Source organism: Schistocerca cancellata, chromosome 3 (genome assembly GCF_023864275.1).
Source record: "Schistocerca cancellata isolate TAMUIC-IGC-003103 chromosome 3, iqSchCanc2.1, whole genome shotgun sequence".
Lineage (NCBI taxonomy): Eukaryota > Metazoa > Arthropoda > Insecta > Orthoptera > Acrididae > Schistocerca > Schistocerca cancellata.
Window position 1 is genome coordinate 843,203 of NC_064628.1, and position 20,672 is coordinate 863,874.

The 20,672-nt window shown below is 39.2% G+C and overlaps 1 protein-coding gene across 1 annotated transcript in view; it reads left to right on the plus strand.

Annotated features, from left to right (window-relative positions):
- LOC126176755 (solute carrier family 22 member 7-like) overlaps positions 1-20,672 on the plus strand; it is a 319,454-nt gene that overhangs the window by 279,553 nt on the left and 19,229 nt on the right. The window contains exon 8 of the mRNA XM_049923923.1: positions 13,475-13,662. Coding sequence (XP_049779880.1) covers positions 13,475-13,662 — 188 coding nt within the window. The remainder of the gene's footprint in view (positions 1-13,474; positions 13,663-20,672) is intronic.

The window sequence follows — 20,672 nt, forward strand, 5'->3', positions numbered from 1 at the left end:
CAAGCTCGTAAGCGATGGAAAAGAGTCACCATGGTACAACAACCGAGTTAGAAAACTGCTGCGTAAGAAAAGGGAACTTCACAGCAAACATAAAGGTAGCCAAAGCCTTGCAGACAAACGAAAATTACACGAAGCAAGATGTAGTGTGAGGAGGGTTATGCGAGAGGCGTTCAACGAATTCAAAAGTAAAGTTCTATGTACTGACTTGGCAGAAAATCCTACGAAATTTTGGTCTTACGTCAAAGTGGTAGGTGGATCAAAACAAAATGTCCAGACACTCTGTGACCAAAATGGTACTGAAACAGAGGATGACAGACTAAAGGCCGAAATACTAAATGTCTTTTTCCAAAGCCGTTTCACAGAGGAAGACTGCACTGTAGTTCCTACTCTAGATTGTCACACAGATGACAGAATGGTAGATACCGAAATAGATGAAAGATGGATAGAAAAACAATTAAAATCGCTCAAAAGAGGAAAGGACGCTGGACCTGATGGGATACCAGTTTGATTTTACACAGAGTACGCGAAGGAACTTGCCCCCCTTCTTGCAGTGGTGTACCGTAGGTCTCTAGAAGAGCATAGCGTTCCAAAAGATTGGAAAAGGGCATAGGTCATCCCCGTTTTCAAGAAGGGACGTCGAACAGATGTGCAGAACTATAGACCTATACCTCTAACGTCGATTAGTTGTAGAATTTTGGAACACGTATGATGTTAGAGTATAATGACTTTTCTGGAGACTAGAAATCTACTCTGTAGGAATCAGCATGGGTTTCGAAAAAGACGATCGTGTGAAACTCAGCTCGCGCTATTCGTCCACGAGACTCAGAGGGCCATAGACATGGGTTCCCAGGTAGATGCCGTGTTTCTTGACTTCTGCAAGGCGTTTGATACAGTTCCCCACAGTCATTTAATGAACAAAGTAAGAGCATATGGTCTATCAGACCAATTGTACGATTGGATTGAAGAGTTCCTAAATAACAGGATGCAGCATGTCTTTCTCAATGGAGAGAAGTCTTCTGAAATAAGAGTGATTTCAGGTGTGCCAAAGGGGAATGTCGTAGGACTGTTGCTATTTACAACATATAAAATTACCATGTGAATAACATCAGAAGTTCACCAAGGCTTTTGCCGATGATGCTGTAGTATATTAAGAGGATGTAACAATGAAAAATTGTGTTGAAGTTCTGGAGGATCTGCAACAAACTGACGCATGGTGCAGATAATGGCAATTGAATCTAAATGTAGACAAGTGTAATGTCCTGCAGATACATAGAAAGAAAGATCCTGTATCATTTAGCTACAATATAGCAGATCAGCAACTGGAAGCAGTTAATTATATAAATTATCTGGGAGTAGGCATTAGGAGTGATTTAAAATGGAATGACCATTTAAAATTAATCGTCAGTAAAGTAGATGCCAGACTGAGATTCAATGGAAGAATCCTAAGGAAATGCAATCCGAAAACAAAGGAAGTAGGTTACAGTACACTTGTTCGCCCACTGGTTGGATACTGCTCACTGGTGTGGGATCTGTACCAGATAGGGTTGATAGAAGAGACAGAGAAGATCCAAAGGAGAGCAGCACGCTTCGTTACAGGATCATTTAGTAATCGTGATAGCATTACGGAGATAATAGATAAATTCCAGTGCAAGACTCTGCAAGAGAGACGCTCAGTAGCTTGGTACAGGCTTTTGTTGAAGTTTCGAGAACATACCTTCACCGAGGAGTCAAGCAATATATTGCTCCCTCCTGCGTATATCTCGCAAAGAGACCATGAGGTTAAAATCAGAGAGATCAGAGCCCACACAGAGGCATACTGACAATCTTTCTATCCATGAATACTACGAGACGGGAATAGAAGGGAGAACCGATAGAGGTACTCAAGGTACCCTCCGCCACACACCGTCAGGTGGCTTGCGGAGTATGGATGTAGATGTAGATGGCAATACTGTAAAATGATAACTTCTGCCAGCTTACATGAAAGCAGTATACTGACATGACTCAGAGGTCAGAGGTATTTGCCAGTATCCTGTGGGCAAGTCAATGCTACTAAGTTTCTTTGCACCCCGAAACCTTTGAATTAATTCTTCTATCGTTTTTGGCTTGTATGGATCTGGTTCAATGATTTTATTTACTGTACATGTATCCAAAACTATTCTCACTTTTCCATGTTTCTTGTTTACCACAAATAATGGACTGTTGTATTGGTCTTGGTTCTCTCAATAACCCCAAGGTCAACGATTCTTTATATTTCCTCTTCTACTGCTTGCCATTTAGCGTGAGGGATGGAGTATTGTTTTGAAAGGCTTGTGTTCCTTAATTTTCAATTTACATTCTACCTCTTTCATGATTCCTGGCTGCTGAGAGAAAACTTTGCTGTGCTTATGTGAGATCTCTGGTAACCCCTTCCGAATCTCTTCATCCAAATGTGTCATATATTCTAGTTTCTTGCCTATAGCATCTTCACTAGGTTGATCTGCTTGTGCTAATCCCTCGTAGAATATCAATACTTGCTCATCAACCGGTTGTTCTTCTGTAGGCCCACCGCATAACACATATTCACCTGTCAGAACTCTTCTGACTTCTAACTTTCTACCAAGGTCAGTTCTCTCATTTCTCCTTCCCGTCCTTTTACACTCACTGTGCATTCATCGAAATTTATGATTGCTTCTACTTCATTTAGCCAGTCAATTCCCAAAATAACTGTCATGTTAAGATATGGTATCACCAAAAATGTCGCTTTATATGCTTCTCCCTCTACTTCAAACCCAGTCAATGCTTATTCCTTAATGGGCTTACTTTTGGCACCTACTGCATTTGCAACTTGGACACCATTTCCGGGAAAACTTCGTAAACTGGCGTTAGTATTCAGTATCTATTCATATAGCTTTTGAGATCTAGCACACTTCACTCCCGGTGTCAACTAAGACATCAACATCTAGCCCATACATCTTTATACTGACTACGATTGGACCTAATCAGGAGTGCAGTCTAGTTTACTTTTTCCTTTCTTCCTGATCTTAGGCCTCACTATTTATTCGCCTGCCACCTTCTCTTTCATATTCTCTTGTATTTTCATCTCTTCTGGAAAGGCCTTGGAACTGATGTCCATTTCCATGGGCCCTACTTCCATGATAGTCTCCTCTTCCTCATTTGAACGATTGATTATTAAACTGATTCCATTGGTAATTGTCTTCTTTTTGGCCCTGCTCACCTGCTTGATTATTCTCTTACCCACATGTGTGCTCCAGTATCTCCATCAGGGCTTCTCTATCTTTAAACTTCTGAACACTTCTTTAGAAATTATCCTTTAAACTGCTCATAACTACTAACTTTATCTTTTTTCTTCACTCTCCATTTAGAAGCTTCACCTTCCATTCTATCTATTGCAAACCGAATTTTGTCTTTGTCTCGAAAATGTGTCTCTCAACCATTTCATAAAAATCTTCAGGTGCAGCACTCTCTTTGGCTTATATTTTTGTCCCACATGAACTTGTGGATGACGATTATCACCAAACATTAATGTTATCACTTTACCTTCTCCTATAGCTAGTGTTGCATAACCAGTTTTTCTGTCAGTCTCCTCAGTTTTCGTTTCTAATTGTTGGATTTCGCTTTGTAAATGTTGTATGTCCTGTGCAATCCTCCTGTTATCTTCGCCCCTCTGCAATGTTATTGCGCTTTGTATATTTTGAGCTAATTCGGTCTGTTTGTTGCCTTCTCTCTAAATAGCTACTTAACATTGCTGTTGCTTCTGCATTATCTCTTCGATCTTTCCCCCTAATTCTTGTTTAACTTCTTGAACCTCTTCATGAGCTTTCTTGGTTATCTCTTCTCCCATCTTCTTTGCATCTTTTTAGAGCAGGTTTATGCCCTGCTGGACTCTGCCTTCTCCCTCCTTGCAGTCTTTCCTCACCTATTCCTTATAATTCTGTAATTGTTTCTTAAAATTTTCATGCTCTTGTAGTGTCATCTGAATTTCCTCATTGACAGTGTCAGTCTTTTCTTGGGTTTTTCTATTGGTTCCCTCGATTTTCTGATTGGTGGCCCTGATTTCCTTATTAGTGGCTTCAGTCTTTTCTTGGGTCATTTTACTGTGTTCCTTGGTTTCCTGCTTGGTGTCCTCCATTTTCCAATTGGTGGCTTCAATCTTTTCTAATATCGCCAGTAGCACATATTTCTGTCTGCCCACTACAATGTTTACTGCAGGTTTAATTGGTATCTTGAGGTAATTGGTGGAATGAGGTAATGGGCTTTCTATTGATAGTCCACAGCCACTGATTCCTGAATCAACTCTATCCTCCTGTCCTATCTCCTTCTTCCCAGATTCTACCTCCAGAATCTCCTGCTTGATTTCAGTAGACATGTTTGGTTACATATATTACATACAGGCAACACTATAAATTAACCCTTGGGTAACCTAAGACTCTTGACCACCTGACAATTAAAACAAAATAATGACAGCAGTACTTTAACTAGCTCAAAACAGAAACAGTACCTGTTTGCACTGGATATGTAAAAAAACTTCACCAACTTATGTGAATTAAACACCAATGGTAATATTCATCACCTCACACCAAAGCATCAAAAATCAAATAACACCACCAATTAACTTATGAAAGCTGTAATCAACAATTAATGCTACAGCATAAATCTTAAAAATCTATTCGCAGCTGTCTTGCTGGTGAAAACATCAAAATATATGCATACATAGACAAACTACTGCCGAGCCAGAAAATACCGAAATGGAAGGAAAAATTACTATACAATTCTTGTAGCGTTACAAAATGTGATTATATGCTCTGCAGATAGCCTAATTAAATTATTATTGCGCCAGCAGGTTGTCTCGACTCATTGCACGACGCTAATACTTGCTGTGGAATTCAGTATACGTTGCGTGCTGTGTTAACTGGTGGCTGGAGTAACCATTATCACAGTTCCAGTTATATTTTTAAAACCGTTATTGTAACAGTTATAAATAAGTTTCAAGTTATTTTTCACTACTGAATACTCCAATGGGGTTACAGTTAAATAACGACACAAGTGGAATCCATCAGTGTAGTTATCAGTATACCTGCGAGTAGAGCGAAATCGCAGGAATGTCGTACGAATCGTGCCATAACCTTAGCTAATTAACTGCGGGTAGATTTCACTTGATGTTCGAACGATTATTAGTGTTTCATATCATATGTATGTATGTTATCACAGTAGCTATTATAAATATTATCCTCACAGCTGCAGCGCAAAATGCAGAACTTCGCCACAGCACTGTTTAAGCTAAATGTTAACAATGTGCATTTTTAAGTATGAAGTAATATGTAAGCTGAATAATGCAGGTTGAATTCAAAGCTTGTGCTGTTTACTTAATAGAATACGTGTATGGCCTTGTAATAAAATACAAAAATATACATAATGTGATAGATTCGTTTACTCCTCTACGCTATCCAAGCTTTACTTGAGATTTGGAAAACTGCTCGATTTCTTCAGCTACAACATGTGTATGAAAAGTTTGACAGTGTTAAATTTCTGGGATTACAAATCAATAATTAATTCAGTTGGGAAGGGCATACAACAGAATTGCTGAAACGCCTAAACAAGTCTGTATTTGTAGTGAGAATGATGTCAGATGTGGGAGACATAAATATAAAAATAAAAAAAGCTATATACTTTCATTCTATTATGTCATAAGGGATCATATTCTGGGGTAACTCAACAAATCGAGCAAACGTTTTTAGCATGTAAAAGTGTGTAATAAAAATCATTTGTGGTATAAATTCAAGAACAACATGTAGAAACCTGTTTAAGGAACTTCGTATTCTAACCACTGCTTCCTAGTATATTTATTCCTTAATGAAATTTGTTGCAAGTATTTCGAACCAACAGCTGTATACATAACGTCAGTACTAGGAATACAAACAATGATCTACATAAAGACCTAAAATCACTTACCTTGGTCCAAAAAGGGGTCCAATATTCAGGAACACACACTTTCAATAAATTGCTAGCAAATCAGCAACCAATAAAAACTTGGTTTGAGATAAAGCACGGTTTACAGAGTGTTTGAAAGACTTTTTGATAGACAACTTGTTCTATTCTATAGATGAATATCTTAACAGGGACTGTTAGACCAGCTTAAGTAAAAATTCTGCTATGTTTCAGTTTTGACAGCACTTGGTCACAGCAGTCAGGATCAGGTACCTGTATCTGATAAATTTATTAAACATGCATAACTATGTTTTATTCTGGCAGTGTATTAATCCTGTAAACATTAGCAACTCCAGTTTACTGTAATACATTCATGTATTTTGACAATCTCCTGACAAATGATGAGGATAATAAGTATTATATTGAAATGTTTTATGTGATACTTTGTCCTCTCCGATAGCCACTGGCTGTTTCCATAGTGGTATGAAAGTATTTGTTCATTCCAGTAACCATCCTCTCTGCAAATATCACTGGGCTCTATGACCTCCAACTAGAGTCAGGAACACAGTTACTAACTTCCAGGTTACCTGTACTGGTAGCCGTTAACTTACAGAGAAGTAGAATTGTGAGCAAATAACAATAACTACCGGAGATAAATACTGACCTCATAGTTATTTCCATAGTCGCTCTAATTCCTTATGGTAACTGTATTTGTACTACCTGCCCAAACTAAATTGACAAACAAGGCGGTGGTTTAAGGGAACGACCATACATGTCAATGCATGTACTGCAGCCCCTGTTAGCCACCACTCTTACATTAACTTCATTTAACTGTTTGTGCTGAAAGTAGTGATGGCGCACGAAATAGTACACAGTTCTATTAACAGATGGCGTGCAGTCTCATAGTTATTTCCATGACCTAGAGAACACCCTCAAAATGGTCTATCCCTCTCCTTCGATGAGTTGACGCGTAAGTGTAGTAAGATCTTCAGGTCAACAGATGGCGCGGGCACCATTGGCAGTTATTGAAATACCTGCCAGTATGAGGTGAGCGGTTATCGCAGTAACCATTACTTCTCAGTAAACGGTTATTTCTATCAGTTAAGTTATTTTTTGCCACCTCTAGTCGCTGCCGCTGGTGTCAATGCCATTGGCTCGTTATATGCGGCGACTTGGCTGTCGTGTCGCTGGCTGCCCGCCGCCCGGTGTAATCTGTATAGACGTTGTTGTCGGAGTTCGCTGATCGGTGGCAAGGTGGCACTGCGGTCAGGATACTTAGTAGCTCTCCACGAGATGTCAGCTTCGGCGGCGTGTTGGTGGCTGCTCGGTGTAGCATGTCTACGCCGTCGAAACTCTCACGCGGCTGGAACTGGTGCTGTGTCGTATTACTTCCTGACTGACATTCATTGACGCGGCTGCTGGGCTCCGTGCATTATTGCCTACGTATAAGATTATGGGTCCACATTAATTTTCGAGATTTTAAAACGGTTTACAGCCGGTTTTGTGCGTAAAGACTGAGCACAATACTTCTTTGACACGTTTGTAATGAATACGCGATCAGTTACGTCGCGATAATTTCTACCCGTGTCTCTCGTTAATATTAACCTCGCACTGTTTTACACACGAATTTCCGTGCTTGTACTCCACAATAGAGTTTATTAACACTGTCCCGGTCGTCCAATACTGCCAATTGCTTTTAATTATTAGATGTTAGAACGTTCTATTAGCCTGCAATTACATCGTAATACAGTCTCCGAAGATTTTTATGCATTTTCACAATGAAAACCATTACAAAGTACCGTTTATCGAAGATGGTTTTTCACGAAATTTTTCAATTGTTCATACATACGTAAATTAATGAGAAGTTTTCGTTACCATTTAAACTTTTGGTGATTTTCTTAATACTGGCAATGTTCTTTCGCGATAAGCACACTTGAACCATTTGTTGTTATTCTCTTCCTCTTATCGCACTGCACACTGTCCTTTCATAGAATGAAAAGAGCCACAATGACACACTCCCTTTTAGAACTCATCGTTATTGACTTGTGGATAACAGCCTAACAGTTTAGAATAGTTCGACCGTGTGCAACTGATAAAAGCTAATCCGTTAATATTTGAACAGGAGTTGTTTCGTATCAAATCCAACAAAGTCAATTTGAATGTCAGGTAGCAATAATCGGTGCATACTTTGTTGTTAGGGTTCTATATGTATTGTCTAAACAGCACGAATGAGGCAGTTACTCCCTTCATCTGACAAAATAATGACGGTTAACTCATCAAAGGTCGCCTATTAATATCGTCGCACACCAATATCCTCCATGTAGCACCAACTGCACAATCCTCACTGCAATTCAAATCGTTGGTGTCCGGCGCGGTTATCGCGTAATCACGGTATGCAAATGAACACTTAAACATACCAACAAGTCACTTAGTCAATGCCATTTCCGTATTTGCTGGAGGTCACGCCTACGGCGCTGGGTGACACACACAGCCGTTAAACAATGGTAAATGCGGTCACCCATCCTGCCGAAATCCGCCCTGCTCGTTTAGTAGTCAACAACTTACTTTTTCGGAGTCTCACCACTGACTACTTTCTGGCGCACTCGGCTCTCGACTATCGATAGTACCTACTGCGAGCTGCGTGAGGCAATAATATATTGTTCTCCACATATAAGGGGCGGTTGACTCCTTAAATGTTGCGCAATTCACGAGAATGCTGTCTGCCTGAAAATATCCTTCGTGTTAAAAACTGTTTATTATTCTTTACTTTTTACTCTACAGCTGATGGTTTATCAAATAGATGCAGTAAAAACTTTCATTCATCGCAACACCATACCTGTTTTTCGCTAGCAGTGTTATTTTGATGTGTGCATAAAATATCACTTACAAAATTCAACATAAAATTCTAAAACTACTTTCACTACACAAAATCCACCATATTATTATCATAGAAACTGTATTTCAATTAAAATCACTTTTAATTTCAACTGATTGTCTGCATTAGTAGTGCAACACTATATGAGCAATTGTCGGTACTACTATATTTTGTTGCAATAATGTCTCGGTTGAAAATAAACAGTAAATTTAATTACATCTGGCTTCTTTTGACTATTTTTTGCATTTATAACTTTCTTGGAATCGTGGTGAAGTGATGACTAGTGTCAATTAAGTTTCTCTCGACAAGTTCATTCTTTGACTAAATGAAGTATAATGTTCCAAGACGTTCCTAAGATGCTAGCATGCGAATTACACATCTACGAAACACTGCAGGATCTCACTTCGCTATGCGTTGCCTGTGGTGCAAAGTAGTGCTTATTATGAGTTCCATGATCGACAACAGGCTCTTTTTGATTTGTCTGCAACTTGAATACATCTGGCCCACACAATATTCTTCATTGCTTCGAAAATCTTCTTGTGACCATGAATTGTGCCACACATACTTGCTCGACCACTTATAATTTGCCTGGCCACATATCACAACATTTTCGACGCAAAACACTCTGGCGTTTGCACTTCAACAAATACGTCCGTTCCTCCAGACAGATGCTTCGCAACTACTTCCCTGCCTTCACCACTGCGAACCCTTGCCAACGACGATATTGTTACTGTGCTTTACACAATAGAAGCTTCCCTGACATGGTCAGCGTATTTACTACAATGATTTGACACGAATAATTCTTACTTATCCTATAAACAAAAAATAAAATTTTTTTAAACACTAATAAATGAAAAAATTCATTAATAAATGTATTTACAAAAATGGTTATGCAATCAAGAAATCAAGGTAGCTGAAATGTACGTAAGGTAGTGGGTTGTAGTGTTGCAAGCTCTCGTAAGAGAGCGCGTCAGATGAGCTGGCATGCATCACCAACAGGTCACGGTGACTGACAGAAAGTGTGCAGGCGCTCAACGTCTTTTTAATGTCCACTAATGACCTGTCATGACGTCATTTTCCTGCCAGGATTACGTCGTCGTGTGGTCGCACCCTCAGGGCGTCCATTCATCTGTGCCTGCAGAGATGCAGCATCACCTGTATCGCCACCTTTGGCGCTATTGTTACCTAAAGAAGGGAAACACCTATCATTCTCCTATCTCATTTACACCAGTCTATTTCTCGATCTTAGTGCATACACTGAAGTACGTGTAGAAGGCGTGGGAGCGGCTTGCTTACCTTGGCACGTGACTTTTCCCTTCTTACTCCCCCCCCACCAGTTAGAGACCGACACCTGTACAGATGCTTTACAACAGCATCATTTTCAAATCTACTTGAAAATGGTCTGGATGCGAAGGCTACATTTGGTCATGAACTTAAGTAATGTATATATTAGGAAATAGAGCGGCCTTAAATTAATAGAACTAACAATCCACGTTACTGTAACTACTAAGAACATCAGATCAAGAGGGCTTGTTTGGAAAGAAGTTTCAGACTGGCCATCTATCTGTCATACACCTTACATGGATCTGATATCAAGGGTACCTAAAACCAATATACAAGTTTTGTAAGTCTTTATGTATGATGATGGTAAAATCGTATTTTTAAGTTCACTTTTGGTACAGATACAGCTTAATGACAATTTTTAATCAGACTTTACAATAAAGACTATGTCGTAAGCCCGTTTAAAGGAGTCTGTGCATGTTGATTTGTTAGTGGATATGGAATAATGTGCGCATTTCTGGTCGTTACCAGGTCGGTTTACCTGCTGACAATGTACTCACCGGTGATAGCGGTGAGCCGATTGAGCGCGAACCCTTTCCTGGGGATAGTGGCGCAGGGGGCGGCCATTTTCGCTGCCTTCTACGTGGTGAACTACTTTGGAGCGAGGTTCGGTCGCCGTTGGCCCGGCGTGGCCAATGCACTCTTGGCTGCAATGGCCTGTGTCCTCATCTTCTACCTGCTGACTGGTGAGCTGCGACCATGTCTCTCTGCTGATTTAGCCTCGATCTTATCTAAAAATTGGATGAAAATAGTAAGATAGATCAGTTAGATGTCAATAGTCAGAGAAGACTGCTGTGATAACCAAGTGGGTCAACTGTGAGATCAGTACAGATGGAGCACATCCAGGAATGTTCGCTTCTCTGTTGCTCATAGACTGTGGCAATTAAGAACCACAGGTTAGATATTGACGAAATTCGATAATAAATGGCCATGTACAGTAATGCGCGATGACGGTCAATATGCGCTGTTACAAATTCTAAGGTTTAGAATGCCATCCCCATCGCAAATTTCGTAGGGCGGAAGGGTTGTACTGCCGTTGATTCTCCTTGGCTTAATGGAATAGTAGACATTTTGCTTTCAGCAAGGGGTAAATTACTTAGTCACCTATTTACAGGAATAAGTCACTGCAGGTAATCGAATTGATCAGGAATGGGATAGAAGGGGGGATACAATACAACAAACGAGAAAACAATATACTGCCATAACTCGACTCAACAAATACTCAAATATACTGATTAATACACTGTACAGCTATCAGCTACATAGCTAGTCCATAAATTTAATCAGCATGAGAATGGCAAAAATGCCAATGATATGATTCACGGTTATATAAACACAAATCTACTGAAATTTAATCTAAATCATGAAGCAAGTAATCGCTATGTGAATATTCAACCGCTTTGTCGATGGGGGAGAACAAAAATAAGGCAAAAACATAAAAGTAAAAACATACCAGTTATGGGAAAAAGACCATTAGGTGGTATTACACGGTAGTCTTCGTGGTTTACAACTTCTGCTTGTTGTCTGTTGTTGCGCAACAGGTATTTTAGTACATGGAACGAGATCTATGCGAACTGATAGAGATGAATTAACAGCCTCATTTACCGTAATGTACCCTATAGTTTCCTAGTCCAGTGTCAGGGGATCACGGAATTTCTGAAAGTAACTGTTGATGTCAGCACACTATATAGCAACAAGATCTAACCTGTTTTGAAAGTGGAGACCATCGTCAGTTCATAATTAAATATAAGCCCAGAAACATGGGTTCAACCCAAAAATCCTTGCTGAGAAAATGTACAAAAACAAATAATTATAAGTTATTTCTGTTGTAAGCAGCTGATGATGCTTACTATGATTACACATAAAATGGTTGTTTAAGAAACAGTAAGAAATTCAGTTACAAGAGATGAACAATTGTTATTCTACTTTACAAGTTAAGTACTATTTTGTTAGTAACCAAGAGTAAACGACTACACATAATAAATGAAGTTTTCTTGCAATATGCATCTGTTTGAAAATAAGGACTACCCCACTCAATTTGCTATGACAGTCATCGGAGATGCATTCTCAAAATCAATCAATTTTATCAGATTACATCTCAAAACTGGAACCCATTTTATTTTAGGGTTCACTTTAATTAACAAATACAAAGACCATTTACTGTCAAAAGATCGAAAATATACATTATTTATTGTATCACAGTAAGTAATTAGATTTATAAACACACATTATTACTGTGTGTGCTAAAATGAAGAATTGTGATCATGTATAATAGAATGATACAAAAAGATTACAACAAATAAATGTTACTATTGATGCCTTTGTATCTTTTTTAATATTGAAAATGCTTTAGAATATCTGCAGAATTTATATTATTCATACATTATTCGATCATAGGTTTATTTATTTGCAATATACCCAACACTTGTCAGAAATGCATTTAAAGATAGTATCTTCCAGTCATTATTGTTAAATTGCATAATGTGTTGCAATACATGTATAGTAAATGTATGGGTTGCATACTTATCAATTAATTGCCTAGTCCAGTGAACACACTACTTATTTTAAGATAATTATGGTACCTTTCAGTCCATGTTACTCAGCGTTTGGAGCTTTTAAAAACATGAAGTAACTTTAGTTCCACTTAGCAAAAGCGAAAATGGTTGAAGTAAAAAAGGAGAGAAAGTAAAATAGTGCATCAACTTTAATTTTAGGTTTTAGTGTAAACTATCCAAACGAAAATATAATACCATGCTGTCAACAACACAGACAGAATATAATGTAAATGTAAACAAAAATATCCAGCAATTTCGAACAAACTTGTTTAAGAAGGGGTGTATTATATCAACAAAGGAATCCAACTATTTAAGAAAAAATGGGATCCTGGATTTGAAATTTGATTAACAAAACCATACTGATCAAATTTCAATTGTTAGCATTAAATTATGAACATACATCTGAAAACTGTAGAAAAATGAAGTAAAGGGTCAAAAGGAGTTGCATGTATCATGAATTACAGGCTGGGTGTATTTTTCAGCTGTTTTTTCACACCGATGTAAGTGCATGTCAGGCTGGGATTACATATCTACCTCGGAATTACAGTAACACAAAAATCTAAAACCGAAACTGCACCAACAAAGTTTGCAAAATTCGGAGACAGATGGAGCACATAATTTATCTTCCACTCTGTTAGAGTAAGGTTGTGGTGTTCCTGTTAAATCGCTGGTCCAGGGAAAGATCAAAATGTTAATACGATAGCTCAATCTATTGCTGGCAAGTAAATGTATGTCTCTTCCTCAGAACTGAACATACAAAAATTCTCGTTTTGTGCAGCCCACATCGCGGGTGCAGCCATCGTGATGGCGACCATGCTGATGCAGTTCAGCACCATTGGCAACCTGGGCATGGTGAACCTGCAGAGCATCGAGGTGCACCCCACGTGTCTTCGCCAGATCGCAACGAGTGTCGAGTGGGCCGTTGCCGGGATTGTCATGTCTTCCCTGCCCTACCTGGCTTTGATGGTACGTGAAATGTAAGATGTTGCACATCAGTAGGTGGAAAAATAAGCCTTACTGCTCGATGACAAGGTTGTACATACAAATTCCGTCGCAGACGCTGCAAGATAGGGGTTTTGGACCATACAGAGGTCTGTTAAAATTCCGAGAGCACATGATCGAAGAAGCGCCAAGTACAACATTAGTTCCTCCGACACACACTATCTGAACTATCGGGACACCCGTCTGTAAAGCGAAATTGACCACTAGATGTCACGAGATGCAGACGCGCCAGTATAAAACGAGGCGAGGAATCTTGTGTTGTCAGTAGAGAAACAGTAACAGCTGAATTTGACTTTCAGAAGAGTTCAGTGCTTCGATCGTGGACTGTCATTGGCTATTACCTGAGTAGCGTATCATCAGGGACATTTCAACTCCTCTAAAGCTGCCTATGTTGACTGTTGGTGATGTGATTGTGAAGTGGAAACGCGAAGGAACGATCACAGTTAAACCAAAATCAGACAGATCAGACATCATATACTGATGGACAGGGACCATCGAGCATTATGGTTGAAAGAAATCGGTGGACGTACTGACTTGGGAGTTAAAAAGTGATTTCAGCAATTCAGCTAGCACATTGACGGTACATATGGAGTCAAAAGAATGGAATACAGTTATCGACTAGGTGTTCATAATCCATCCATTTATGTTATCAGTTCTAAGCGACACTTGACGTGGTGTAGAGAATGACGCCACTGGACACTGGATGACTGGAGACGTGTAATTTGGAGTGATGGATCACGCTATACCCTGTGACTATCCGATGGGAGGGTTCGGGTTTGGCAAATGCCTCGAGAACATTATCTGCCGTCAATGTCTAATGCCAACACTGAAGTATGGAGGAGGTGGTGCTACCACATGGGGGGGGGGGCTTTCTGTGGTTATGGTGTGGTCCCCTTACTGCGTTTAAGGAAACGGTAAAGGCAAAAGGATATGAACACACTTTACACCATTATATACGGTGTACAGTAACGCAACAGTTCAGAATCAATGACTGGATCAACATGACAATTCACCTTGTCATAAACCAATGTCTGTGAAGCAATGGTTTGTACACAGATTCAATCCTGAAATGGACTGGCCTGCCCAAAGTCCAGACCTGAATTCAACAGAACACTTTTGGAATCTGATAGTACTTCGACTTCACTCCAGATCTTCTCTGGTTTCGGCTATTGAGGAAGGATGGGTTGCCATTCCTCCACATACGTTCAAATTACTCATTGAAAGTGTCCTCATTGGAAAGGGTGAAGGGAGGACACATCCATTATTAACTTCCACTTATAGGTGATGGAATACTTTTGGTAAGATAGTGTAAATCTCGTGAAAAAAAAGAACATTGCGGTAAAATCAGATATACTGTATTCAAGTTCATACCGAGATGTATCGGCAGTAATTCTGCCGGAGCGCCATTCTAAACTGTAGCAGGAGAGAGTGACACCACAATATCGTTTTGGGATGTTCATATAAATATAGATATAGCAGATTGATGCAATTATTATCGCTTACATTCCCTTAACATGAGGTAAACAATGGTTTCCATTGACAATGAACCTGATACAAAATGTGAAGAAATCAAAATGACAGATCCAATATGTCTCAGAAAATCACTTTGTTGTAAATTTTCAACCAGTATAATTACGAATTTGAGACAAAAACTGTAAAAGTTTAGATTATAGTTCCAATACGACGGATAACTTAAAAAAAACTGTATTTCTTCTCTTAGACGTATTTCTCTCTCGTTGATACTTTTCATAAACCAGCGTAAAAAATAAGGACCACATCTGACAAGGTAGAATTTAAACCTGTCATATTGCCCTGGATGGGATGGAAAATGAAACGTTATTTACGATCCTCGGAGTATTCTATTTTCCTGAAGGTCAGAGAGTTGTTTGTACAGCGCCTGATAGTTCAGCTGTATTGAAATTCTGTACATTTGGGGAAATACTTGGTGGTCATAACTAAACTGGCAGTGTTCCTAGCGCTGCAGTGCTGGCTATACACATCACAGGACGGTGAAACATCGTACGTATATCCATTAGCTGGCGCGCTCGCGGGGTGTGCTAAAAAAAAAGTTTCACTTTCCGCCACAGGTGAAAATATAGAGCAGCCAGAATGTGATGTAGGTCCAGGGAAAGAAGGGTAAAATGTGCTTCGTCCATCCAAAGAATATTCCCCAGCCCCATGTCATCCAGTCCTGTGCATGCCACAAAACGAAGGGCGAAGTCACGGCTTTGTAGCCTATCTTGGATCTTCATTTTGTGCACATTCTGAATCTCGTAGGGATACCAGTGAAAATCTTTAGAACAATTGACCAAGGAAGAGACAATTTCTGTGATAACTTGAGCGGTGGATGCAAATTTTAAAGTGAGTGCTGCATTTCATCAACAACTGCCATGGGAATGGGCTGCTTCCCTTTCCCATCTGCACCACCATTGTTCATCTGTTTCTTCAGGTTAATTGATCCTATTCCTTAGCCCATTTAATATCATGGGGCCTCTTCACAGTTGTTCCTGTCGGCGATATACCCTCCCTGCAGCGATGTTGTTGCTGTCGTTGTGATAAAACAACTTTGCCAGCAGTGTACGTCTTTTTCTCAACTGCCATTGCGTTTCATACACCCTTTACACCAACAGTCACTTCATAAAAGAAATCAAAACGTATCGCCTAGTGACATACACCATACTGACGTCAAAACATCAGACATTTCACATTCTGACTGCTTACAGTGCCATATTTTCAACTGGTAGCAGCAAGTACAACTACCGGTATTATTTTTTTCAGCATGCTTTACAAGCTCAACGATTAATGAACGTACCTACGATGTTTCAGCGTCCAGCAACGTGTACAACCTGCACTGCAGCTCTTAAAACACCATCACTAAAACTACACCTACTGGGTATTTGTTTTAGCACCCTTATATGGAATGGCCAATAAATAATTTATAACTGCTTGTGGATTTGTTTAGTAAAAATGGAAATAGGTCATTCTCTCGTTGACATCAAGATCTACGTAGCTGTGTGTAACATGCATATAATAATTTTTTCATAGTGTGGAGCTAGAGTCGTAATATATTTCTTTAAAGTCAGTACCGCCATTAGAATCTTGTTTATTTACAGTGTTACAGTTACACTTACACAATCATGATTTCGACTTCAAAGTGCTATTATCAAGTGTCTTCTGAAAGCAGATTAGACAATAAGAGTGAAATACATAACAAGTGATGTAACCATATAAGAATCCATATTTATAATGCTTACTTACAAGTCTTATAAATTGCCTAAGATGGCGTACTGACACATTAAAATACACTATTAGACACATTGTTAACTTTTCGATATTTCTGGCAGAGCCTACTGCTTTGTTTCATTACTGAGTATACCATCTTGACTGAATGACAGTTGGCTAAGTGTCAAATTGTCTTGGTCAAAGAAATCCCTGTTACAAGCAGGTGACTTTTTTTGTTTTAATCTTTGGACTCAGTGTCTGGTAGCGTAGGAAAGGTTAGGAGCAATTTATTTTCTTTGGTAGTTATTACATCTTTGCAGCACCTGTTTATCTTAGTATACAATGAAGTTGCCTGCTCATAAACATAAGCAGTAACAAACCTCTCGATAATATTCGCTGCATCCATAAATATAACAGTCAAGCTAATCATTGTCGTTGTTTAAAGTACATTTTAGTAGGTAAATATACAGCTTTGTATATGAAATTAACACATGGCCAACTGTAAGTTGTGTAATTTTGCCTCAATTCAGAATTAATACAATACAGTGCAATTGCTTACTCAACACACTCATTAATTAACCAGTGAGTTTTGAAGCAATATTTATGACATACATATCATCAGACATGTAAATCCTGTTATATGTGGTAGAACATTACTTAGGAATAAATGCAAATAATAGAGGTATGTGAAACAGGACCTGTACATAAAAGTATTTCAGCAAATAAAAGAACCAAACGATTTCGTGTTAAACAACACATTTAAATTCAACATAATATAAAGAGTAGGGATATCCTAGTATTTGTTAATAGTTGATGAGATGCAATTACAAATGTGAGTGCACCATGATAGTGATACATATGGCTGCATCTTGGTGATATAAATATTATTTACATGTTATAGTAGTGACGTCTTACTTATATGGTGTAAAGATGACATAGTAATGTTAACAACTTAATCAGTTACCACATATGAAAGCCCCAAGTGGGTTAACTCCTATTTCTTAACAACAATGATAAATGTAACATTAGTGATCATACGAGGGCAGTTCAATAAGTAATGCAACACTTTTTTTTCTGAAACAGGGGTTGTTTTATTCAGCATTGAAATACAGCAGGTTATTCCCCAATCTTTTAGCTACACAACACTATTTTTCAACGTAATCTCCATTCAATTCTACGGCCTTACTCCACCTTGAAATGAGGGCCTGTATGCCTGCACGGTACCATTCCACTGGTCAATGTCGGAGCCAACGTCGTACTGCATCAATAACTTCTTCATCATCTGCGTAGTGCCTCCCACGGATTGCGTCCTTCATTGGGCCAAACATATGGAAATCCGACGGTGCGAGATCGGGGCTGTAGGGTGCATGAGGAAGAACAGTCCACTGAAGTTTTGTGAGCCCCTCTCGGGTGCGAAGACTTGTGTGAGGTGTTGCGTTGTCATGAAGAAGGAGAAGTTCGTTCAGATTTTTGTGCCTACGAACACGCTGAAGTCGTTTCTTCAATTTCTGAAGAGTAGCACAATACACTTCAGAGTTGATCGTTTGACCGTGGGGAAGGACATCGAACAGAATAACCCCTTCAGCGTCCCAGAAGACTGTAATCGTGACTTTACCGGCTGAGGGTATGGCTTTAAACTTTTTCTTGGTAGGGGAGTGGGTGTGGCGCCACTCCGTTGATTGCCGTTTTGTTTCAGGGTTGAAGTGATGAACCCGTGTTTCATCGCCTGTAACAATCTTTGACAAGAAATTGTCACCCTCAGCCACATGACGAGCAAGCAATTCCGCACAGATGGTTCTCCTTTGCTCTTTATGGTGTTCGGTTAGACAACAAGGGACCCAGCAGGAACAAACCTTTGAATATCCCAACTGGTGAACAATTGTGACAGTACTACCAACAGAGATGTCACGTTGAGCACTGAGTTGTTTGATGGTGATCCGTCGATCATCTCGAACGAGTGTGTTCGCACGCTCCGCCATTGCAGGAGTCACAACTGTGCACGGCCGTCCCGCACGCGGGAGATTAGACAGTCTTGCTTGACCTTGTGGCGGTGATGACACACGCTTTGCCCAACGACTCACCGTGCTTTTGTCCACTGCCAGATCACCGTAGACATTCTGCAAGCGCCTATGAATATCTAAGATGCCCTGGTTTTCCGCCGAAAGAAACTCGATCACTGCCCGTTGTTTGCAACGCACATCCGTTACAGACGCCATTTTAGCAGCTCCGTACAGCGCTGCCACCTGTCGGAAGTCAATGAAACTATACGAGACGAAGCGGGAATGTTTGAAAATATCCCACAAGAAATTTCCGGTTTTTTCAACCAAAATTGGCCGAGAAAAAAAATGTGTTGCATTACTTATTGAACTGCCCTCGTAGTTACTTCTTAGAGAGGTAATAAACAATTGAGAAGAAATACAAGGTCAAGAAAACTATGAATCATTCATTGAAGACTGTAGTCATGTGGAGTGGGAGTGTAAGGAGGGGTGTAGAAGGATGGATTGGGCGCTACCAAATGACTAATGAAATGAAGGAGAAGCTATTGTAGGGAGAGTAACTAATAAAGGAATAAGAATAAAAATGTGAAGTGAATTTTTTTTTAAATTTAAATACACCTATAGTAAATAGTCATTTTTAAATGTTAAATCTAGGATCAAATATAGCATATGTTAGGGCATTGTGTGGGAATTATGTGTCCAAAGTGAAGGTACATTTACATGTGTATCAGTACATTCTCTGTGTGGATTCATAAATGCTAGTGTTTTATGTGTTAAATAGTTGTGATACTAAAATTTATTCCATAAATTTAATAAAATAAAAGGTTTTATTGAGACTTTCTCAGTCTGTCCTTTGGTTAATGATAGAAGTTCAGGGTGAGGTATGAAGAGGGATACTGATTCCTCATGAAAGTAGTATGTCTCAGAGGGAGGAAAGGGTTAGTCGATCAGTGGTTAGCAATAATCGTTGAGGGAGGTGATGGGCATGATAACAATACATCCAGGGAAGGGGGAGGGGAGGGGGATGCTGAAGAAGAGAGGAATTATGCATAACAATGTGAATAAAACCCTAATAAATTAGAGAATACGAAGGAGACAATGTTATAAAAAGCAAAAGGGGAGAAAAGACATAAACATCCCACATTGTGAACTATCAAAGGAATAGTCCACAAATATATTCATCTCAAAATATAAATTTGGTGGCCAGTGTATATATATCCAATTATAATATAATATATTTTATTTATTAACAGATTTCTCACAGGAAACGTCTATCATTATTCCTTGGTTAAAGATCACCCTCCCCCCCCCAACTCCCGCACTCCTCTTAAAATACTCCCTTTTCTTCACTTACTTAGATGTCTACATATTATTATGTGTTATTATTTTTATTTTTGAGTATTTTTTCACTTCACATTTTTATTCTTATTCCTTTATTAGTTACCCTTCCCCCTCCCCCCCCAACAATAGCTATTCCTTCATTTCATTAGTCATTTGGTAGCCCCCCATCCATCCTTCTACACCCCCCCCCCCTTACACTCCCACTCCATATGCCTACAGTCTTCAATGAATGATTCATAGTTTTCTTGACTTTGTATTTCTTCTCAATTGTTTATTACCTCTCTAAGAAGTAACTATGATCAATAATGTTACATTTATCTTTGTTATTAAGAAATAGGAGTTAACCCACTTGGGGCTTTCATATGTGGTTGCTGATTAAGTTGTTAACATTACTACGTCATCTTTACATCATAT